The 24836-nt window shown below is 42.9% G+C and overlaps 1 protein-coding gene across 2 annotated transcripts in view; it reads left to right on the top strand.

Annotated features, from left to right (window-relative positions):
- The window catches only part of LOC125901170 (protein jagged-2-like), an 84172-nt gene extending 60510 nt beyond the window's left edge, over nucleotides 1–23662 (top strand). For both annotated transcript variants that reach the window (XM_049596615.1, XM_049596616.1), the window contains 13 exons: nucleotides 267–431; nucleotides 1022–1135; nucleotides 1764–1877; nucleotides 3224–3337; nucleotides 3525–3641; nucleotides 4916–4943; nucleotides 9072–9157; nucleotides 10194–10307; nucleotides 10468–10583; nucleotides 10736–10999; nucleotides 13675–13806; nucleotides 21075–21234; nucleotides 21780–23662. In XM_049596615.1, the coding sequence (XP_049452572.1) occupies nucleotides 267–431; nucleotides 1022–1135; nucleotides 1764–1877; nucleotides 3224–3337; nucleotides 3525–3641; nucleotides 4916–4943; nucleotides 9072–9157; nucleotides 10194–10307; nucleotides 10468–10583; nucleotides 10736–10999; nucleotides 13675–13806; nucleotides 21075–21234; nucleotides 21780–22291 (2036 nt within the window). In that variant the 3' untranslated portion in view covers nucleotides 22292–23662. The remainder of the gene's footprint in view (nucleotides 1–266; nucleotides 432–1021; nucleotides 1136–1763; nucleotides 1878–3223; nucleotides 3338–3524; nucleotides 3642–4915; nucleotides 4944–9071; nucleotides 9158–10193; nucleotides 10308–10467; nucleotides 10584–10735; nucleotides 11000–13674; nucleotides 13807–21074; nucleotides 21235–21779) is intronic.
- Nucleotides 23663–24836: the final 1174 nt, after the last annotated feature.

Below are 24836 nucleotides of genomic sequence, written 5' to 3' on the forward strand. Positions count from 1 at the left end.
AAAAAAGATGGCTCTAACATGGGACTTGGATTATACTGCACAAGTTCTATGAGAATTTATTAAACATGGACCCCTATGACTTCAATTCATCAAGAATATTAGCTTTTGTTGGATTTGTTGTCACTGTCAGGTTTAAGTGACGAATAAATTGTAACACAGGTTGAGTGATTGATATACAAATGGTTATTCGGGGGGTGAACTATTCCTTTAATCAACACATACTTTCTCTTCTAACTGTCCGCCCTGCTCATTTTCTTCACCTTCAGTGATTGACAGTTGCACTGTAGCCGTGGCAACCAACGACACCCAAAAGCGGGTGTGGCACATCTCATCCAATGTGTGCGGTCCTCACGGCCGCTGCATCAGCCTGCCTGCTGGGAACTTCAGCTGCTCATGTGAGCCGGGATTCACTGGCACCTACTGCCATGAGAGTGAGTCATTATTAGCTCGCATCACACACACACACACACACAGACACACACACACACACACACACACAACTCAACACGCAGACTATATTTATCATCAGTTACCATCACTGGTAACCACATGATTCTTACGGTAATTCAGACTCCAGTTTCACTAATCATCACTCTGAGTTTGGTTCAAAGCAGAAGGAAAAAATAACAGAAAACGGAAATCCAGAGGAAAACATAAACTGGAAAATGCTGAGGAATATTTCATGTCCGATTACTCTGTCGGTTTTGATTATGTACTCTCACAGGATGCTTTTCAAATTTTGTTTTCAAAATCCAACTAATTTTCTCTAATTTATAAAAGCCGATAGGAACAGGAAAAAATAATTTTGTGATAATTTTTGTGTTTACCTTTAGAATATCAAAAAGACTAAATAGAAGTGGTGGATATTTTCACAATATGTGTGTATCCAAGATGCCAAAAAAACTGAAATATTTGGAATTCTTTGGACCTAATGCCTTTTGAAAATTGAATCACTAAGTCCAGAAAAAAATTAAATGAATAACTTGACATCTGTGAATATCTCACCTCTCTCTGCCCACAGACATAAACGACTGTGCATCATCCCCCTGTAAGAACGGAGGCACTTGCATCGACGGGATCAACTCCTTCGAGTGTTTCTGCCCAGACGGCTGGGAGGGCAGTCTATGCGATGTCGGTGAGTGAGTGTGTGTGTGGGTGAGTGTGTGTCTGAGAGAACAGGGTTTTTGGGGTCAACGTGCTCAGCTCAGGTATGCAAATTTTAGGGCAGGCCTTGCTAAGTCATGCTTCTGCCGGTGAGTCACACATCCTGGGAGAATTCATCAGTGGCCTCCAGCAGCAGAGGAATGATCAGCAGTCTGAGAATCTTATGGAAGACAAAACAATGGAGGATTTGTTTTGGAGATGAAAGGAAGCAGAAAAATGTGGCAACTTAATCAGCTGACTGATTCTAAATCTGTTTTGTAACAAGCACACAGTTGCTGACATTGTTCGGTATGCACATTTGCAGATGACACGATTACCTATTTGAATATTGAGAGGGAGTGCTGGTCCAAAAGCAGTGATGAATATGAAGAATGTAATATATTTGCTTATTAAAACTTTATCAATATGGCAATCTTAGGTATCTGATGCAAATATAAAACAACCACATGCAAGGCCATAGTGTTAAAGTCTATTATAGTGTTATTTTTGGGCTTACAGACATTTGAAGATGTAGCTCTACATTATGAAATAGATTTAAAAAGTCATTGTAGAATCAGTAGCTTAAATACTGACACTGACACACTGTGATTTTGTTCCAGATGTGAATGAGTGCAACAGGAACCCCTGTCAGAACGGAGGCCAATGTGTCGATCTGCTCAACGACTTCTACTGCAACTGTGTGGACAACTGGAAAGGAAAGACCTGCCACTCACGTAAGTTGATATAAACATGTGTTAGTGATTGTTGAAACACTTGTGACTGTATGTTGTGTGTTTGTGACGTCTTTATAAAAAATCATGGGCACTGCTAAGGTGCTGTTGAGCAAGACACCGAATCCCGAACTGCTCAGGGTGTCTGTCCAAAGTAGTCCCTTCAATCCGACATTTCTCCATTTGATGCATGTATAGGTCCTGTTTGTGCATGTGTGTGTATTTATAAATAAAGTATATCTTCTTCTTCTTCTTCTTCTAGTACCAACCAATTTTAACCAGTAATGTCATGACATCCATTAACTTTTAGCCGCACAGAGCTAAGAGCGTATACTGTATAAAGTAATAGAAGCGGCTACAGTGACGTCAGCCATTAGTTTGTGGACTCTCGTTTTGAAGCCTTGAGTCTGGCATTTTGAGGGTCGCCATCTTGTTACAGAGCCAGAGGTGGTCACATTTGGATGAGAGGGTGAAGCGGACTCATAGATGGTTGCGACACCTTGCAAAGAGCCTGTCACTCAAGCGGTCCCACGCTTAAATACAAAGCATAACTTGAAGCCTTAATAAAATGTTAATGGCGGAGTTATATAAAAACTTTTACACCATACAGTTGTCATGAATGTTGAAGTTAGCTATAAAGAGCAAAACTATTTTATGCACCAGGCTGTAAACATGTTTATTCCTGCTGTTAAATTGGACATTTTTCGTGGGGATTGACTGGCTTCTGGAGTCAGCCTCAAGTGGCCATTTGAGGAACTGCAGCCATGTTGGCTTAATTTTTCAGCTTTGGATGTCACTGCGTGGATAAGATAGTTCGGTAGCAAGCATTAGCATGCTCAGTCAGTGTTTTGCTTCACCAAAATACCGTGGTTACAGGCCTGCTGACCGGAATTTATTCATTTTGAATTAACTGGTGTCTGTGACAGCTTCAAGGCATTTTACAGTGGCTTGCTTCACTTTATAGTGATCAAATCAAATTTCTCCCAACATTATATCCCCAAGCCTGTCCTGTTTCACTGGGAAATACATCAGGATAGGGACGCCAGATACTCATAAAATTCACTTTCTTCCTTACTGCAATTGTTATAATGGAGTACGTGAACAAAAATTCAAGTGTAGCCCATGAGTAGCGTCTTTGTCCTCTGTTTCTATGTTCTCCAACATGTCAGGTCTTATATTCTTTAACTGTCTCAGCCTCTTAATCTTTCTGAGGCATGATGCCCTCACTGCTGGCTGCTGTGCAGGCTTGTTCTCCGCTCTGGCGGCGTCTCTGAACTGCACTGGAGCTGAAGAAACACTGGCACAGAGTCAAATGCTTAAAATGTGTTTCCCATGCTGCCTTATTTCAGGTGAGAGCCAGTGCGACTCTACCACCTGCAGTAATGGAGGGACGTGTTACGACCACGGAGACTCTTTCCTGTGCAGCTGCCCCTCAGGCTGGGGTGGCAGCACCTGCAACACAGGTCAGGCACTCACTGCACTCTAATTACACTGTTGTGGCTCTGGTAATAACAGTGATAATACAATGGGATATTACGTAGTTACAATCTGTCAGACTGTGATCACAGGCCGGAGAGCAGCTCTCACACTGTGGGCTGGTCAGAATAAAAACATTATTTATTCAAGGGAATCTTTGGTTTTGTTTTTTAGCCAAGAACAGCACATGTGACTCGGGTCCTTGTGAGAACGGAGGGACGTGTGTCGGAGGGGGAGACGCCTTCACCTGCATCTGCAAGGACGGCTGGGAGGGACTCACCTGTGCACAGAGTATGTCACTGTTAGAAACCATGATCATGTTGTAACGGCTGTGAAGTGGAGATGGGAATATTTACAACTTGAGAGTGCTCACGTCATCGGCAAGTCAAGGCAGTGGCATAATTGTAGAGTTGGTCGTGTGAACATTAAAGTACTTTTATACTACAAATTTATCCAGTAAAGTTTAATCACCTTGACTTTAGCTGTGTTTAGCTCCGTATTATTTAGAGCCAAGGCAGATAAATCAGGGATTTCTGATTTCCTTTCCATAATTACAACTCGGATGTTGACATGAACCTGCTTGTGGAACTCCTAAATGTAGCTGGAATAACTTAGAACACTCCTTAATAATTAAGTTATCACTTTTGGGGGCGTCGGTGGCTTAGTGGTAGAGCAGGCGCCCCATGTGCAAGGCTGTTGCTGCAGCGGCCTGGGTTCGACTCCAGCTTGTGGCCCTTTGCTGCATGTCACTCCCTCTCTCTCTCTCTCTCTCTCTCCCCCCCCCTTCACACTTCACTATCCTATCAATTAAAGGCAAAAAATGCCCTAAAAAATATCTTTCAAAAAAAAAAGTTATCACTTTTGACAATCTCCAGCACATCTGAAATAGTTGATTAAAAGTTATTTGTTCTAACATATGCAGCAGCAACAACCGGTTTAAAAAGACAAAGATAGTTAGAAGCTAAAGCCGAACTATAGGCTGAAGTGAACCACCACATCACTGCTGATCGCCACACAAGACAATGAATATAAAGGGAAACTTTGCTGATATTGAACCAGCTGTGTGGCATCACAGTGTGTGCAGATGAACGGTGTTTGGCTTCACCCCTGTGTCACTGCCAGCACCTGGACCTCCACCTCTGGATGGGCAGGGATCTCCGGGGGAAGTCGAACAACGTTCATCTGCACACACTGTGATGACACACAGCTGGTTGATTATCAGCAAAGTTTCCCTGCTTCCCTTCACTGGTTCCTGTACAGCAGGGTCGGCCTTTGTTTCACTGTTATAATCATTAAAAGCAAAAGCAGCATGTGTGTACATTCAGTAGGCTATATCTTCAGTACCTAGCTAGCTAACCCTACACTTTTCAGGGTCTGATTTTGGTTTTGGAACAGGGAAGAAACGTATATCTTTTTCCAACCTCTCCAGGTAACGAGTATCATTAATACACGACGTGGCCCAGGCACAACATTTATTATTTAGTCTACGTCCAGGGGCGGGACTTAACGAAGGATCAATTGCAATTTAAAACTTAGTAATTTGGTCTTCTTTATCTCTCTTTCAGATGTCGACGACTGCAATCCCCATCCTTGGTAAGAGCGATTTCTTTTCATTATTATTCTATTCTTTTATTTTCATGGCTGTGTAGAAAGTCTCAAAAATCTCTTTGTTTTAGTTGGATTCTTTCTAACTGTAGAAACCTGTTTATGGCATCCAGCAAATTTTTTATTGATCAGTTGGATGTCGAGGTGTTTGGTACAGAAGCCCTGCAGACGGATCATCACCTCTTTAACCATTTTCTGCCTGTTTTGGTGTTGAATACGAGTCAGATTCCTCTGTTATCTGATAGTTAGTTAAACCTGAACTCACTTGATGTTATAATTTGATTCAACTGTGGTGGTCTGGACAGAAGCCCTAATTTCTAGTGACTATTTATCACTGCTGGGTGCGGCACCTTTGATCCTTACCTCTGCTCTGTTGACATTTGTATTTTGTGTGAGTCACTCTGGGAAAAACTCCAACAACCTGAGATTCACTGTTTTGACTTGAGAGTATGAAACAGAGCGTGGAGCAGCTACGGGATCTCCCAGTGATTCTCACGCTTTCAGATCTGATTTAATGCCCAGAATTTTCCTGTTAAAGATTGTGGGTGAAAATGTGCAACATTGTCTGATTCTCAGATGGGAGGTTTTGCTGCTTTGACTTTAATTCAAATAAAAGAGAATACCTCACCCCTTAAATGACCATTTGTACATCAGTTACGCACCTTGTTACGCTGGCATTGTGAAGATATCCTTGTTTTTTCACATTGCAAAAACGGATAGAAGTCTTGATGAATTGAAGTCCTGGGTTCCCACATGGACAACAGGAAAACTATATCAAAACATCTGTTCTCAAACTCTCACACCACTCATGCAGCGTAATCCAAGTCTCACTTATCCAGCTGTATGCTCAGTACTTCCCAAACACACAGCCTTGTCCAATGAGAAACTAAACCGTAAGTGAGACTTATCTGTGCTCTCTTCAAAGCCAGACTCCATTGACAAAAACAGTAATTTTACCTCAGTGAACACAGGAGATGCTGGTCTACCTCTGCCTCCATCAGTTAGTTTGTCTGTGTTATTGTGTGACTTTGTTGTTTTAAACGGTTAGTTCGGATTCACCAAAGTCACACAATAAAACAAACAAGCTAACTGACAGAGGCAGCGGTAGACCAGCAGCTCCTGTGTTCAGCAAGGTAAAATCGATGTTTTTGTCAGTGGAGTCTGGTTTAGAAGAGAGAGAAGAAGGATTATCGAAAGTGCATGTGTTTGGGAAGGATGGAGCGCAGGACTGAATAAATAAGACTTGGATTACACTGCATGAGTTGTGCCAGAGTTTGTAAACAGATGTTTTGATGTAGTTTTGCTGTGGCCCCCTATGACTGCTGTTAGTCAAGGATTTTCTCCGTTTTTGGACTCTTCGTTCATCATGATGGGAAGCAAGGAAAACAAACTTATCTTCACAAATTCACCTTAACACAGAGTGAGTAATTGATATACAAATGATCATTTGGGGGGTGAAGTGTTCCTTTAAAGGCGTCAACTTGAGTTTAATGAAATTGCAATTAGCATTTTTAGTTGTATTTTTATCATTTTATTGATACAAAAACACTCAAGCAAAGAAAAACTAGGGACTCCTGATAGTTCCACTGGATCCGAGAGGCTTTCTACGACAAAAGCCTCCCCTTCCCCTCCCCCTCCTCCCCTCCTCACTCTCCTCTACAATGACTGACAGGTGGATTAGTGGTGGTTTTAGTTGGAGAGGGTTGAGGGAGAGGCGGGCAGGAGAGTGTGAAGAGACACCCCTCTCACCATTCACCAGCCTCGACCTGGGGGTAGCTGTGAGGAGTGGAGGTGTCAGGGGGGCTCAGTATGTGGTCAGCAGGGATTTACATATGAAGTCTGGACATTGATCAGGGATCAGCTTCAGCCTGCTGACACTCAGAGTCTCTGCAAACTCTGCGGGAAAAAAAGAGTGATGGTTTGTAGCTCAGAGGGCAGACCACGAGACAAACCAGCGAGTTACTGACCTCGAGGGTTTAATGTGACAGACGCTTGTGTAGCAGTGTAGATGTGTTGATGTAGTAGAGTGGTTGTTTGGTGTGAGGATGATTAATGAAGGACAGATGATGAAGTTTTTTTCAGAGCTAAACCTGCTACAGTTACATTCATAATCATTTCCTGCAAAGAATTTCACCGGATCAGTCATTTCTAAAGAAGTTTTCTTAAGGATTTAATGTTGTTGTTATTGTAGTAACATGAAGTGAGAGTACAGATGGCACAGATGATGAGATCCTAATATTAGATCATAGTTATACAGAAAAGGGTAGTTATATTGGTGAATTTGTGACATTAGTGTTTATGAAACTTCCTGGGGAATTACTTTCTTTCATGTGAGCTCCTTTTAGGAACTATTAGAAAATAAGGAAACCAAAACCATCAACTAAGTTGACATCATGCAGCTCAGTGGGCAGGATGAGATGCACTTAAAGGTTTAATTTCGACTGAATTTCTGCAGGACTTTTGGTTAAAGGGACAGATCACCCCAAATTCAAAACACATATTTTCCTTTTACCTGTAGTGCTGTTTATCAATTTAGAGTGTTTTGGTGTGAGTTGCCGAGTGTTGGAGATATCAGCGGTGTTAAAGCCATTTCTAGCAAGGCCTAGTTTCCTATTATTTTTTGAGTCTCTCTAATGCACCACCTGACCTGGCATCTAGGGAGTCTTTAATTAAAGGCAGGCGTGCTGAAGTGAGTGTGGAGCATGGAAGACGCCACGGGGTTACAGTCGTTAACCGCCGTGTGTTTGGTTAATCTTAGTTTTTAATTGTTTGTTGGAGTCGTTTAATGCCCCATTGATTTGAACTTTGTTTCTGTAAAGGCCTGTTTATTTGGGGAGTGTTTGTTCAGGGGACAGTGACAGTTAAGACAGTTAAGACAATCAGTTCGCAGCGTCATCCTGCAACTCTCCATTCATCCCCCAAATCAATCAACTCTTAAACCAACCAAAGCACCCTGGTTGATCAAACTGAGGAAAACTAAACCAAAGCCAATGAGTTCATCATAGCTCCCGTTGAGGTGTCTGTAGGCGGCTATTTTTGAACTTATCAGAAGCTGCAGTAAGCTGTACAGATGTCTGTCTTCTCTCCAATGTAATGGAACTAAACAGGACTTAGCTTGTGGTGCTTAAAGACCCAAAAAACTCAACCGCAATGTCTCTTTCCAGAATCATGACTCAGTTACTCAAGATAATCCACAGACCTTATTGTGAGCAGTTTTATGTAGGAACTATTTTCTTTGTACCAAACTACATCTGCCAACTGTAATCACTGTGAAGAAGGAAACGTGCATCTACTCATGGACGAGATGGTCATTTCTCGTGACAGCGGAAGATGTAAACATTAATGGCGTCCTCCTCGGCTGAGCTGTAACATTAGCTAGCTCAGTGGTGCTAGGTTAGCTAGCAGTAGATGCACTCTTCCTTCTGCGCATTGATACGGTTGGTGTAGTTTGGTAGAAAGAAAACAGTTCCTGCATGAAACTGCTCACAACAAGGTCTGTGGATTATCTTGAGTAACTGAGTCATGATTCTGGAAAGAGACATTGCTGTTAAGTTCTTTAAATGTTTTTGGTTTTTTTGGCACTTTGAGCACCACAAGCTAAAGGACATCTACTTCCATTATATCAGGAAAGAAGGCAGACATCTCCAACACTCGGCAACTCACACAGAAACAATCTAGACTGATAAATAGCACTACAGGTAAGAGGAAAAATATGTGCCTTTGATTTTGGGGGTGAACCGTCTCTTAAAAGAATCCACTTAATTGCCAGAATTAGTCCACAGTGACACATTATGAGCTTTTCATTATATGTGAAGCCTGTCTGACGGACGTAAACTAATATTACTAAATCTTGACACATGTATTCCAGCCAGGGGACGTCAACACCAAATTTCTTGGAGTCAAACATACAGTATCTGCAAGTGAAGCTCTTCAGCAAAATGATTTAGAGTGTTGACAGTGATTTACAGTTTTCTAAAAGCGCATCTGAAAGAAGAGCGTTTTTCCCCTCGGGGAAGAAACGCAGAAGGAATTCACTTTTTCAGTGTCTCTTTGAACCTGTGTGACGTCTGCAGCAGCACTGAACTCACATGTTGCTTTCTGTTTCCTTCTCTGCAGCTACAACGGAGGCATCTGCGTCGACGGTGTGAACTGGTTTCGCTGCGAGTGTGCCCCGGGATTCGCCGGACCCGACTGCCGCATCAGTGAGTCCCTGGGAACCGGAGGGGGGCGTGTGGAGGGGTCAGGTGGGCGGGGGGTCAGAGGTGAAAGGCCGCGGCGGGGGAGCGTGAGCCGATTGTCTCAGGGCGACAGATTAGGAAGCCTTTTAGGAAGACGGTCTTAACCTCTCCCCTCTGCGCTGAGCCGAGGTCAGAGCTGAGGCTCGTCAGACAGGTCGGTGCGTTCTCCCGCGGCCTTTTCGGAGAAATCTCCTCAGAAAAGCCTTTTCAGAATCCGAGTGTTATCCAATTGAAGCGTTTCAAACCAAACTGCTATAAACCCTTTGTGCAAAGAGCGATCCTCCGAATTCCATCACTCATTGAAGATATTTAAATATGATGGTCGGATCTCTCAAAGCTCAGTTTTTTCTCAGCGAGGGTTAAGCTTCGGAAAGACTTGAAGAAGAGATCAACAATGCCAGTAAGACCTGTGTGAAATGTATGAATTTAGATGAATAGATCTGCTACTGAAAAGATGCTGCAGCTCTTTCCATCAGTCCGTGGATCAGTCTTGTCTTTTCTCCATATAATTAGAAGTTTTTTTATAACAAAAATTGGTGACAGATCATATTTGTTATCTGGACACTCGGTTTCCAGCTGCTGTGGAGAGAAAAAGGGGCCAGATGACCTCAACGGGATGGTGCAGATCTTTTTTAGTTGGGTTGTATGATGGACTCATCTAGAGTTGGTGTATTACCTACAGCAGATGTTTGTTGGCAGGCCCCCAGTTTGGAGAAGCAGACAGGAGTACTGACATGGAAGCTAAGCAGTGTACTGCTGTGGATGGGGGCAGCAACAAAACGTATTTTAGCCACCTACAAAAAGTTATTGTAAGTACATGCTATATTTAGAATAGTCTCCGTAGTGGTACTCTTGTCTGCTTCTCCAAACTGGGGATGTGCCAAGTGACATCTACTGTGGGTAATACACCAACCGCACACACAACCCCACCCCTTCAAAAACAAACAAAAACTTCTGTACAGTGTGTGTTTAACATACAGCTCTGTGGTTTCTCTTACAGACATAGACGAGTGTCAGTCGTCTCCTTGTGCCGAAGGTTCGACCTGCATGGATGAAATCAACGGCTACCGCTGTGTTTGTCCTCCAGGACACGCTGGACCTCGCTGTCAGGAGTGTGAGTACCATAAGTCTGGATCACAGTGTTTGCCACCTGTTGAGTTACAGTGACTTTATTAGGTTTGGTGGATTTCCAGCAGGTCATTGGTGAAGTAAATGTGAAGATTGACAACTGATCCACTTCCTTTTGTTCTCATCCTCTTTTTTATTCTCTCCAGTTATCGGACTCGGGAAGTCATGCCGTCACGCTGGCCTGCAGTTTCCTCATGGCAGCCGGTGGGAGGAGGAGTGTAACGCGTGCCAGTGTGTCAACGGATACGTTCGCTGCTCTAAGGTCAGGGTCACAGTGAGGACTGTTATTTTATCAAAGTAATGATGTTGTGTAGTGATGACCCAGCACGTGTTCGCCATTGTTATGACAGTGTTCATGCAGCCAGTTTTGTGAGAGCCACATCAGTAAAAATCCCTGTATCCATGTTCTTCCAGGTGAGGTGTGGTCGTCGGCCCTGCCTCCTCTCGAAGGCTCTGCCTCCTCCTGCAGACGCAAACGCCCCGTCTTGCCCCGGAGGTCATGAATGTGTGGAGCATCAGTTCCTCACCTGCTTCTCGCCGCCATGTCACCAGTGGGGTGTGTGTTCAACGCCAGACCCTCCAACGCCCCTGCACACCCAGTGTGAGCCCAACAGTGGTTACCTTGACAACAGCTGTGCTCGCATCACGCTCATCTTCAAAAAGGACAAAGTGCCTCAGGTAAGGCATTGAGACAACTTCCCCTGTGTAGATAAAGAAATAAACAGGTGATATATCACTGTAACTCCTCATATTTTTGAGTTTTGTACTGTAAGTCAGACTGAAAAAGTAATTTGAAGATGTTGCTTGGGGAATATGGACATTTCAATGGCTGTTTTTCACAATTTGTGACATTTTATACACCAAAAAAATGAATCAAAACATTAAAGAAGTGGCCTCGACCATCGACAGCAGGGTCAGTTAGGCTTCCCTATGTCTCAACATCTGCTACCACTTTGCTTTTTAGCAACACTTTTCTAAAATTCTTGGTGGTCCAGAGTGCAAATCTGTGGTTTTTACACAGAAGTCACTTTTTTTTTTATGCTTTTTAAGTTAAGAAAGCATGAAACATGTCAAAAACGGCCTCAGCAGTAACAAAAATGACGGGTGTTGTTTTTAAAAGTTATGTTTAACAATAACAAACATATGATTTTTTTGCGAATTTAATGTTTTGTATCAAAGCAGGACTTTAAACACAGAGGTTCAAGCTCTGTTGTGAATTAAGAGACCGACATTTTATCAGCCCCGTTAGCGCTGCTGTAACTAGAGTGTGTACGCTATCGATGAGCTCTCCCTGAGAGAACAGTCTGAATTAAGGCCAAGGAGACAGTTGGAAACCACCAGCGAGCCTCCGATCCAATCATCAAGTCATTTTTCATTCTTGTTGATGTGTCACGTCATAACAACACAGTGGAAATCATTTTCCTACCACCCCGGATTGTTAACATTTGATAATTGCTGGATTGTTAACAATTGGGGGGCTGGTAGAAAATTACTTCAAATGTCTCGTTGCTTGAATTTGCAACCGCAAACACGTACACACACGTGTCGTTCCTCACTGTATACAGATGGCGGTCAGTTTTTGACTTTCGACAGCTTGCAGTCGACACATTGTCCAACCCTCGGCCGTGCGTTATCTAACTTCCCAATGAAGACGCTGATGTTTGGATGCCGAGGAAACAAAATCACGGAGGGAAGAAAAGTCAGTGAAGCTGCAGTGTTAATCAGATTTGGACGTCGTTTTTGTTGATGAAAAATAAAAATAGCTGACGGCAATCTGAAAGGGGCAGCACTATAGTACATCTTCTCATGGACGAGTCTCTCATGCTTGTGACAGTGCAAGATGTTCAAGGCCCTGATCACACAAACGAAGCGTTTTAGCAGCTGGAGGCACCTTTTTGTATTTGTGTTTAAGGAGAATGAAGCTTTTTGCTTGCGGTTTTTGCATCATGACACACCTTGCATTTCTGTGCTCTAGCGCCTGGCATTTTTGCTGGAGTGCTCTGAACGCCTCAAGTTGAAAAAAACATAAACTCAAAGCGGAAAAGCGCCACATGTCATCTCTTTTTTTGAATGATTTGAGAGGCAGGCCTTCTGTCATGGTCACAACAAGTTTACAGTTAGCAAACAATGGAGGAGAAACTGGTGGTGGCAGTTGCTGGATACCCAGAGCTATACGGCCCAGTGATAGACGGCAGGTTGTCAAACTGCCTCTGAGTCATCCTAAAATATGTCTGGAAACAGCCATCATGGAGGAGAAGCTCCTGGACCAACCGGTGGTACTCCCCATGATCCAGCCTCTTTTTTAGGGTCTCATGTACCCACACAGATCTCTGTTTATCTGCTGACAGCCTCTCACTCTCAACCAGAGCTACAGACAGCACCCTCTGCCTCAACATGTCAGGAACTAGCTAATAATTACTGTCAAATGACTCAAATAAATAAGCAGCGCACCTCACGTTTTGCAACCAGCAAAATGTTCTCTGTATGACTGGGGCCCAATGGTGTCGTCCTCAGCTGCGCTGCAACATTAGCTAGCTCAGAGGTGCTAGGTGAGCTAGCAGTAGATGCACTCCTCCTTCCTCACAGTGATGGTGGGTGTAGTTTGGTTGTAAGAAAATAGTTCCTACATGAAACTGCTCACAACAAGGTCTGTGGATTATCTTGAGTAACCAGGTCATGATTTCTGGAAAGAGACATTGCTGTTGAGTTTTTCAAATGTATTTTTTTGGCGCTTTGAGCACCACAAGCTGAGTGCCATCTAGTTACATTATATTGGAGAGAAGGCTGACATCTCTATGGCCAGTATCTCCAACACTCGGCAACTCACACCAAAACATTTTAGCTCTATAAATAGCACTACAGGTAAGAGATAAAATATGTGTTTGGGTGAACTGTTCCTTTAAAAAGACAGTTTCAGTCAGGACTAGTTTATCTTAAAGCCGCCTCTCCTGGCTCTTTTATGGAGAGAGAAACTTAAACTGCGGTGAGAAATAAAGTCCATAAACTTCCAGTTAAAGTAACAGACGCGTTCTGTTGTTAACAAAGCTTGAATCTTCTCTTGTTGGTCCAGATGGTGTTTTTGTTGTTTACTACTGTATCATGAAACCTTAACTGGCCCCCTGCGGCAGGTTTGAATAAAGTTTTATGAATGGAAATGAATCTGTTCCTCTGACGAGATACTGATCTGAGATCTGAGCCACAGTCTCCCCTGCTGGGCAAGGCCCTCTGATTGGCTGCATCTGAATCAGACTTAGGAGGAATTAGAAGCTGATTGTTCCTCGCCAGCAGTGCAGATACTAATCTGTCTTATCTGTGTGTGTGTGTGTGTGTGTGTGTGTGTGTGTGTGTGGCAGGGCACCACTGTGGAGAACATCTGCTCCGAGCTGAGGTACCTTCCTGTAACTCAGACGCTGGCCGAGGAGCGAGCGCTGCTCATCCTCTGTGACCTGTCCTACTCAAACAGTGATGCCGTGGAGGTCGCCATGGTGATTATTACACACAGACACACACATGCCTGCCCCAACTGTCTCTGTGGTGGTCTTATATTATCTTGATACATGGTCCACAATCTGTATACTGTAGTTTATAATATTTTGCTACAGCAGTTTCAGTCTCTGAATTTAAATGCTTAGATTTTTGTCAATAATATTAATATGAAGTATTGAATTTTATTTAAGAAACAGTAAGATCTAAAACATACTCAAAGCCAAAAATATAAACAAGTTAACGGTATGGTTTATAGATATGTGTGAGGAGTGGCTCATAGCGATGTAGGTACAATATCAAATCTAAAGTGCAGGTAAGTGAATATTAATAACATTTTTTTACATTTCTACATTAAAGTGCAGGAGCGGGAGAAGAAATGCTACTTTTCCCTCCTGATGATACACACATTTCAGGATATACAGATGCATGACAAAGATAAGACAGTGTAGAGCACACATTGAACATAAGGAGTAAAGTATATCAAGCTAATTGACCTTCAGACATGATTTCATTAAGTTATAAAACAGAAAAAATTGTGACAAAAACCTTAAAACAATCTTGAAAACGTGTCTGTTGAAGAAAAGACTGCTTGAAGACATATCTTCTGAGACACGCAGTTTTAACCAAGACAGCTCATGCTTTAGACGTAGCTTTGGCTGCTAGTGCAACACCCCACCTCAATCTCTCCTAACACTAACTTTAACATCACACGCCACATCATTCTTTTAGAGGATAAATGTGGTTATGTTTTGCCGACAACTTTGGTCTTAGTTTCATTGTCATTTCGTTTTTTCTATTGGTTGCAATAATGTTGTACTCACCAAGTTATTTGCTGAGATCTGAGAGCATAGCATTGTTGTCTAACGTATCAAGAAACGCAAAACAGGTTGAAAACAAGCCACCAGTTTAGGAAGATTATCTAGAACAATGGTTCCCAACTGGTCCAGGCGCAGGGTCCAGATTTCTCCTCAGTCATTAGTTCAAGGTTCACACAGTTTAATATATTCAGCGTCAAGTCACTTGCGGTACATTCAGGACGGACCCGTGACCCACCAGTTGGGAACCACTGATCTAGAGCAATTTATTCAGCGATGAGACTGAAAGTTAAAGGGTAAGTTCGGTATTTGTCCATGTTTGTGTCCAAGTGACTAATGGAAACAGCCATTTTTAAAATTGGTCAAGTATTGAGCGCTAGTGCTGCAGCTGGCAGAGTATGAATCACTCCAAGCATTTGTGCACCGTCGATGTACGTCCTCCACAAGTGTTTGTTTTTGCCAGTGATAGGGTCAAATTATTATTCTAAGTGTCTGACAACGTTTAGAACCTTACAGAGATAGACCTGTCTTGTAACCAAGATACTCATATCGAAATCACCATTCCCGAACCTACCAGACTCCATTTACAAAACAGTGATTTTATTGTCATACAACACACTTTATTAAAAGCCAACAGAAACAAAATCAAAATCACAAGAGTCATCCTAGTTTGTCTTTCGACTGTTCCAACAATCACCAACTGTGGTTTGGTTGAAATTAACCCTTAATTCACCCAGTTAGATGTAAAAAATATGCTGCTCTATACAGGCTAACATTATCGTTTATTTAAATGGAGTCTGGTGGGTTTGATGACAGGGATTTTGGCGCTGTTCTGGTTAAACAAAAATGATCTTACTCTTAGGTCTATGTCTGTAGGGGTCCTTAACATAATGTTGTCACACACTTACAATAATAATCTGAGCCAGTCAGTGGCAAAAACAAGCACTTTTACTGGACGTTAATTGGTGATCCATAATAGAGTGTGCCAGGGCTGATGTCAAAACCTGGAAGTTTAGCATCGCGCTGGTTCCCGGAAGAGAAAGTGAATGTGATTTTTGCATTGCGTTTTGGATTATGTCAGAAAATAAGCTCTGTGGCTAACACAAGTTCATGATACTTACAGGTTTTGTTCAGCGAGATAATCTTCACATATGAACACCTTTCATACTGCATTTGAAGCTTAAATGCGATCGCCAGAAGTAAAAAGCTAACGTTAGGCTTTAACGGACTACATGACTACTCCACGGTCGCATGACTCTTGACGTCACCGCCACTAAGCTTTCAACTGATTTCGGCCGCTTTATTTTAAAAACATTGTATAATGGGGAAATCGGACTGTTTAAGCTAAATAAGAAGCTGTAATGGCGGACTGCCAGCACTCTCGCCTGTTCGGGGGTGATGACGTTTAATGTCCCCGACAGGGTTTGTAGTTGTATTGAGCAACTTGTTAGTAACCGCCTTTTTTACAACATGTAAAAGCTTCAAAATGCACAAGTAGGGTATTTACTGACGTGTTTTATGTCGTAGAACAAAACCTGAAACTCGCTTAAGCTTTTGTTAACCACAGACCTTATTTGAGGCATTTTACCAAAATCCCATTCAAAAAACTTTTAGACGAGAGAACCGGAAGCGCTAACAGAGTTCCGGGTTTACTGGCACACTCTATTGCCCCGAGTGGTAACACTGCAGCTCTGTCGTTCAATACTGGACTAGTTTTTTTAGCAATGTTGTTCCTTTTCGTCACTTAGACAAACAAACGTGGGAAAATGGAACTTACCCATCAACATCTGAATTTATTATCCAGTACAAAATAACACACACACACAAACACACACAGATTTAGACGATGCTTCCGTCGCTCCTCTTCACTTTCTCTCTTTTCTTCTCCCATTTTGTCAGATCACACTTAATTTGTCACTGCAAATCGTTTGCAGAGGAGTCCAGTAAAGTCTGAGCGTTTTCTATTTCCAGTTTCTTTCCTCTTTGTTTTAATAAAAGAAACACAGAAGGGAAAAGACAGAGGAGGGAGAGGCGTTTGAAGCTTTTAACAGCATCTGGATGAGATTTAGCTTTTCTGTTGGGACACCTTGCTGATCTTTGTCTCTGCTCTCCCTCGTCTTCCTCTCTTCCATTCTGTCTTTTTTTTTTTACATCTCCTGCATTCAATTGCTCCTTTTTTGTTTCTCTTTCTCTCACTCTTTCTTTGCTGCTGTCTTTTCCACCCCTCTCCCTCCTCTTTTGTCTTCCTCTCTCCTCTTCTCTCCCCTTCCCTCCTTCCTCTCCTCTCGGCCACCCAGGCTCGGGGGAAATCAGTCACTTCGGGGCTCTAAGCTTTTAATGGAGGGGATTAGTTCCCTTTCCTCTGATGTTTGCAGGCCTGTTTTGAGCGACAGATACAGGAAAAGGAGTGGCGAACCTGACATCCACCCAAACCCCACAACAAGGCTTTCATGAAAAACCTCACTCCCACTCGCTGCCGACTCGTGTTGCAGCAAAATGTCAGCGCTCATTTCCAAGTCTGGATGAAATCTCTATAATCCCGCCGAGCCTCGCGGAGTGCGGGCGCTTGTGTCGATTTATTCCCATCCAAAAGGCTCTCGGTGTGTTTGTAAACCCCTGAAACGCTCTGCTGCGAGGCCTCCAACCTGAGCAGGAAACAAGTGGTTCAATATGTTGCAGTTTGTGTGTTTGTGTGTGTGTGTGTGTGGGGAGGGAGGAGAATGAAGAGCACTCAGTTTGTCTTCATTTGGAGAGTGAGGCGTCCCCGCTTTATCTTGAGTGCGTTGGAAGGAAGATCAACAGATCTGAGAGTAGTTTTTCAAGTAGTTTAAGCAAAATATTTGGAGGCAACATTCAGACGTGCTGTTGGTGAAGCCTCGAAAGCCAAGTTTAATTTTATTCTCCATCAAGTCTGAAAGTCTGCCTGAAAGTCGTTCTCAAAATGGGCAGGATTCCCCCTGAAATGCTTCACATAGATGAATTCATACAGTTTCTGGAAGCTTAACTGCACTTACAACATCCTTGTACTATTCTTACTTGAGATTGCATTTCATGGCTCACCTCTGTGAGCCATGAAGGATCCGTTTCTTCTGTTTCTGTTTCTTCTCCTCTCCAGTGATCGTCTCTTTGAGCTGCATCAGTGTTCCTCATCTTTCTTTTGGTTGCTCCCTCTTCTCTCTTGCTTTCATGCTCTGTTGTTTCCCTGTTGTATGAAAAACGGCATTTACGTGGCAGCTTAAAGTTGAAGTCTGTAACTTGGCTGGTAAAAGTCACGCTGTACCTTATCAAGCAGCTTATTTTACCGTTGTTAAGTTCAAGTCATGGATATGTTTGGAGCCATTTGGCCTGAGGGTTGGCCTGTGTTCACACCGAACGTGAAGCACGTATCGGGCCACTGGAGTGTTTTTTGGAGTACTTTGCATTTGCAGAATATCCGCCCTTGACAGCTGTGCTAATGGTCCTGCTAACCAACTTGGGAAGGAAGCTAATGGCTAACTTGGTTTGCAGTAAAGTGCAACCGATAGCTGGAATCAAGTGATGTGAAAACAGTTAACGCAGAGGCTCTGTTCTCTGAACCAAGACAGTATCACAATTTATTATTTTTCATACCGTCGCGGTAGTACATTACGCTTCTCCTTTTTTGATCTGTCTGTGATAGGGCTGTACCCAGATATTCGGATATTCGAATATTCGTTTCTGTGGGTAGGTATTCGTAATGACAATTTGGTATTCGATATTTGTTTTTTTATTTACTTATTTATTTTTTTATTTTTTATTTTTTTACATATTTTATGGTGCTAAATGTAGTCTTTTTGTTGTTGGTAAATGTAGGTTATCAATAAAAATCAAAACTTTTAAATTGCATTGTTAAAAATGTGAAAATATAGTATCGCCTACCAACGGAGCTTGTGTGCACGGCACGCTTGAGCGCATCCGTCTGAGAGTTTTACCACTTTATCACTATTCCCTCTAACTTGCAGCTGTTTTTTCGTTATCTTTTGAATTTAATATGAATTATGGAACCGTTTTTGTCAACGTTTGTTTCCCCCATTTTGTACAATAAATTATTGTTTAAAGTTTCAACAAGTTTCTTTTGGAGTGCGTGACACAAGTGTGTTTTGAAAACAACCGCGGACTGTCACCTGCTCAACGCAGGTCCATTTGCGGGTCCCGTGGGTTACGGGTCAACCCGCGCATCACTGCTCAGCTCAGTCTATAAAGGCTGTACACAACAGTAGACATTATATTCTATTCAGGCCAGCAGAACCAGCAGCGCATCGGCTCTACAGTGCACAGCACTGCTGATTAACCATTTTATTGCAGCACAGAGTGTCTGCCAGCAACCAATTACTTGCAGAGGCTTCCTACAACTTGTTTCAGCGGTTCCGATTTAATCAGAAGCCAAATTAAACAGGATGACTAGCCAATGTGAAAATCAAAAGAAAGCATAGAATAATGTACTGAAGGAGACTGTTGTGCCATCACATCTTTTTTTGTGGTTTGAGAGCAACGATCCGGTCGCCACTGTGCAAAACTCCGCAACACAGTTAGGTCCAAAAAAACCCCGGAGTAATTCTGCACAGGTGCAAATGGTAGCTGAAATTTATCAATTTATCACCTGTCACAAAATGTGTGTGAGAATTTCTCGCATTGTAAGTGCTAGATTTGCAGTGATCGATGAACTAATGCGCAATACCTGCAATCTGAAATTCATGCTCTGATAAATGATAAAGTTAAAATCAAGGTCTTCAGTGCTTGTTCAATTGTAAATTTAGCCCATGAAGACACACATGAAAGAAACAACAACAGTGGATTGTATCCTAATTTATCCACCAACAAGCATTTTGTGTGTATCAGAGCCTGATATGTCCTAATCTTCTGGGCCATAGCTCTCCAGTGTCCAAAAATGACTATAAACACATCAGTGAGTGTCACTGTTGCACTGGCTGACACACACACTATAGTTTATTTTTAACTTTATCCCACACACACTGTCCTGCTGCCCCAAACACTCACTGGAGCACCAAATGCGGATTAATCCGCTGCTGAAAGTAGTCCCTGACTAATTCACTGTTTCCTCCTGTTTGTGTGATGAAGGCCACAGTGAGCAGCTGTCTGTGCTCTGCCAGGTGCAAAGGTTATATAATAATTATTAGCAAACATTATCAAAATGACACCATGTGATACAAGTGTATAAGGAACAATATTTTTAATGATAAGTGAACACTGCAAAGAAGCTGCCGGGCGTTTGATCCCACCTTTCAGTAGGTGATCATTGTGGATACTCAGCCTCAGTCAGCAGTCCTGAGGTCGGATCCTCAGCCTCGTCTCGCTGTGATGTGGTCTGTCAATCACTCTGGGGGCGGGATTAGAGGAGTGTGAATGAGCTGCTGATTTTCTCAGGAGAAGAAAAGAGGAGTGTTTGTCCCCGGCCGAGCAGGGAGCACAGCTGGCCTGTTCTCTATTGTTTGTCCTAATTGAACTGCACAGCACACAGCTAATCCCCCTCTGTCCCCCCCACCACCTCCCTGCTCTCACCCTCAGCACCTTATTAGGCAATTAACTCCACCCTCTGTGGTCTCAGTGGGGGGGTCCGCAGCCTGCCAGATGTTAGGATGAGAATCTCTTTATTCTGACAGATGAATGTGTTTTTTCTTTCTCTTTCTTGTTGTCCTGCGTGGCCTCAAGCAAGACTGAGACCATTTGGCAAATGGGCTTTATTTTCTTTCTCTACTGTACTGTTGAATCTGTGCTCTCAGGTTGTTCTTTAAACCCAGAGCTGTAGCATGTTTCACCCATTACTGACAAATCAGCTTTTCTTTAAGTTAATGCAGACCAGGTTTTGGGATTCTCTGTAATTGAAACAATTTTTAGGTGCTCAACATTGACTGAAACCTGTCTGATGCACCAAACCACCAAATACACATTAGTCTTGTCATGGTGGCCCTAAAATAACATCACAATATTTCAGGGTTTTTTTGTGATAACGATCTTCTTGACAACATGACAGTAAAAAAATATAATTATTACTTTAATAACATAGACGTGCAACAAAATAAATGATCCAGTTTTACAGTTTCCTTCAAATATTCCGTAAGAAATTAAAATGATCTCTCATTTCTTTACTTTGTGAACAACTACAGTAACTCGGAGTGAGATTCAGATTCTGTACACAATATGAATACCTCAACAAAATAAAATCGACCTCAAATTACACTTTTAAACAGCTCCCAAATACAAAAAATGACCCCTGTGTTTTTTTCCACCTGAATGAGCCTATGAAGTAATGGACACAAAACAGCACAACTACATGGAAGTCGTGCCTGTGTGACGTACAGCGTCTCCAAATCTGAAATGTGAAAACACTCAAGCTAATTGTTTTAACATTAAATGCAAAACAAATTGGTTCCTGTCCTTCATCTCTCTGTGTCTCTCTGTCTCCATCTGTGCAGTCCTTTGAGCAGGACGGGCGGTCGAAGGACAGCGATCGTGGACAGATCCAGAGGGCGGCAAGCGCCATCATCAACGCCCTCTCCAAACGCCACAACAGCACCGTCATGCTGGCAGTGGTGGAGGTCAAAGTGGAGACGCAGGTGGAGCCGCCGCCTGTCGGTGAGTCACATGATCTTGATTTTTGTTGAAGAGGTAAATGATAAAACTGGAGAGAAAATCATGTTGTTCTGTCCTCAAGACCAGTGGTTCCCAACTGGTGGGTGGCGGTCCAAAGTGGGTCATGGGTCTATTCTGAATGGGCCGCAAGTGACTTGCAAACATGTCAGGTTTAGTAAAGTAAAAAAACACACTTTATTTTTAAATACAGTGAATTTCTGGCGCAGCGTTTTGATTTTGATGTGCCGTTTTCTGCTGTAGAGTGAGTAACAGCTACTTGACCGAAGCAGCAAACTAGCTTGACGACATGATCAAAATGCCAAAACGTCAAGTGTGACGGTGAATATATTAAACTTCGGGACATTGAACTAACCTGAACTAACTACTAAGGAGAAATCTGGACCCTGGGGCTCAACCAGTTGGGAACTACTGCTCAAGAAGATAAAAAACGTCTTTGCAGTAGTGGGCTGGGTGTTCTGGGTGTAAATGCATTTTTAGGGTAGGGTCAAGTCCGTATTATTTCTCACAGAGAAATGTCCTTCTCACAGGTTACCTGGTCCCAGTGCTGTGCGTCGTCTTCAGCGTCCTCTGGATCTTCTGCATCGTTGTTTGCGTCTGGTGGACCCGCAAGAGGAAGAAAGAGCGCGAGAGAGCGGCCCGATCCGAGGACACGACCGTCAACAACCAGCTGGAGCCGCTGCGGAGCAACGCCCTCAAGGACAACCGCGACAAAGACATTCAGTACGAATGCAAGAAACTGATGGGCCCCTCCGACAGGACGGGCGACGGGGCCGAGGGCGAGGAGGAAGGGGAGCAGGAGGGGGAGCAGGAGGAAGACGAGGAGAGGGCGCTGGGCATGGGGGAGAAGTGTCCGCCGCAGAAGTGCTCCATAGCGGGGGCACAGGACAGGGGGGTGATGGGTAAGGGAGGGGTGATCTGCACGTCACGCAGCGGTCCGGTCAAGGCGCCGCACCGGACAGCGTACAGCCCCAAAGACAACCGGTGTAAAAACCTGAACGCCGCCAAGCTCAGCGAGGACATTAAAGACCACTATGTATGAACACATGAGCGGAGGAGGAGGGACCTTCCTGAATCAAAGAAAAATGAACTGCAATGTCTTCAGCGTCACTGACTTTTCAACTCTTAAAAGCACCAAAAGTGAAGATTACAGATGCTTTAATTTTCTATTTTTGTTTGTCACACCTTATTTAATGTCTTTGTCTGCAGCACGGAGGCTTACTTTACCAAAAAACTACAAAAAAATACAGAAAACGAACAAAAAAAAAGACGGAAAATAAACAACACAGCTTCTGGATTTCTGGTTTTCTCGTCACACTGTTGGAATCAAGAAGAATTTTCTTTTCACGGCTCCTGATTTTTTTCTGTTTACAAACTGTTTTCATCAGAACTAACGCTTCCCTTCTGTTTCTCTGTCGGAGATCTAACTGGACGCCATCGGCTGGCAGCTGTTAACATTGTTTCTACTGTTCCTGTCTGCCTTAGCCCAAACCTGCGGGCCTTTTCTACACTGTCTTGATATTGTGTCTTTTTATAAAAGAAAACTCAAAAAAAAAAGTTTTATATACATTTAAGTCCTTGAAAGTTGGCACAGAGAATCCACTGTATGATACCCAGCATGAGCATTTTTTTTTTGTTTACATTCATAAACATCTTTTCCATTTTGTGTTGAGGCTTAAAGGTTCTTACGTATATCCTTTGAAATGATTATGTCACTGCTTCCTGCGAGTCCACATGATGATTTTTCAGTATTTGCTTTGGTAGAAAAGTGCCTTCAGCCCTTATTTTTTTCTCCTTTCCTCTCCTCCTATAGAGTTTATGCAGAATTTAAAAACATATAAAGGGAAAGATGTCCTAGTAACAACTCTTCATACCACAGTAAAGGTTATTTTCTTTGCGATGTGTACATATGTAAATATGAGAAAAAAATGGCTGTGTATATTTGAATTTAGTAACTTAAGTGATGCTTTGTATGATAGTTATTCTAAAGACTGTTTTTGTGGTTGATGTTTTTTTTTTTTTTTTTAATGGTGTCATTCCGTTTATTAGTGTCTGTCGACACTAGGACAGGTTTTATACAGATGTTCGGACTGTGTCCAGGGTCCCACTGAATCATGAGCATTGGTTTAAAAAAGAAAACTGTTTGTTTTTATGTGTTATGGTTATTTGTTACAGCTGTTCAGAACACAGACACGGAGTTTGGAGAGCTGTTTGTTCGGCCTGTCAGTCATTGTGAGAGGTTGTTAGGATGTGAGAGGCGTCGACTACCAGCTCAGTAGTCAGTGTTACCTCCACAGAAACCTCCTCTCCAACAGTCCTGTTCATTTCAACTGTTTTTTGATCCTGTAAAAAACAGACTCCCCCTCATATGCAAGATTTCTTTAACAGCTATTAAAGGTTTAGGTTTCTGAGAGTTCAGACTATTTTTAAAAGCCCTTATACGCTTAAAAATCTGTATGTCTTCTGGGCCACCGTACATGCAAAAATCACCCTTGGAAAACCATTTAATTTTTATTAAATGGCTCAAGTATGTCAGTGGGCAAATTGTGCTTAAACCACAACCCTCCAAAAAACAATCCGAGATCCTGTTTACAGCTGGTATTAAAACACATCTTTGGCCATCTGATCACAGTGGACAGCACTAAATACAAGTGTCAACAACCACCAAGATGCATTGTGATCCGATCAATCAAACCACTTGCTGAAGTGGTCTAGGACGCATTTGACCACATATCTTTTGTGGTGTGAACACTAAGATGTCCTGATTCGTCCCCGAGAAGGACATAACAGGAAAATCCGTCATCAGTTTAGGACGTGGTGGTTGTTTTTGGGACAGAGGTGGACGAAGTGTTGCATGACTGTCCATCGTCTTGCCCCCCAGAAGGATATGTGTTGATCTTCTTCGGCGTTATCTTTTTCCGACATCTTCGGTGATCTGATCTCAGTGGACAGCGCCAAACACAAGTGTAAACGACTACCAAGAGGCATTGTGATCCGATCATTCAAACCACTTGACAAGGTCGTCTAGGGCACGTAAACACTAGAACGTTTTGATGCATCCCCAACGAGGATGTAACTTGAAACTCCGTCATCAGTGCACGATGTGGTGGTTGTTTTGGTGACAGAGTTGGACGAAGTGTTGCATGACCGTCCATCGTTTTGCCATGTGGAAGGAGTTGTGTTGAATTCCGCTGACAGCGATATCTTTTTCTGATACATCATTGGCTCTCTGATCACAGTGGACAGCGCCAAATGCAAGTGTGAACGACTACCAAGACGCATTGTGATCCGATCACTCAGTCTAGAACGCATTTGACCACATGTTTTGCCGCATAAACACTAAAATGTCCTGATGCGTCCTTGACAAGGATGAAACATGAAAATTTGTCGGCAGTGCAGGATGTGGTGATTGTTTTGGGGATATGATGCATCACTGTCCATCGTTTTGCCCTGTGGAAGGAGATTTGTTGAATACCCCTGACAGCAGTGTCTTTTCCGACGCAACCGCTAACATGAATAGCAAGCATGCTAGCAAGCAGTTAGTGAGAGTGTGGACGAAATAACTGTGCTCGGCGCTCTTTGACCTT

The sequence above is a fragment of the Epinephelus fuscoguttatus genome, linkage group LG14, assembly GCF_011397635.1.
Source record: "Epinephelus fuscoguttatus linkage group LG14, E.fuscoguttatus.final_Chr_v1".
In the NCBI taxonomy this organism is placed as follows: domain Eukaryota; kingdom Metazoa; phylum Chordata; class Actinopteri; order Perciformes; family Serranidae; genus Epinephelus; species Epinephelus fuscoguttatus.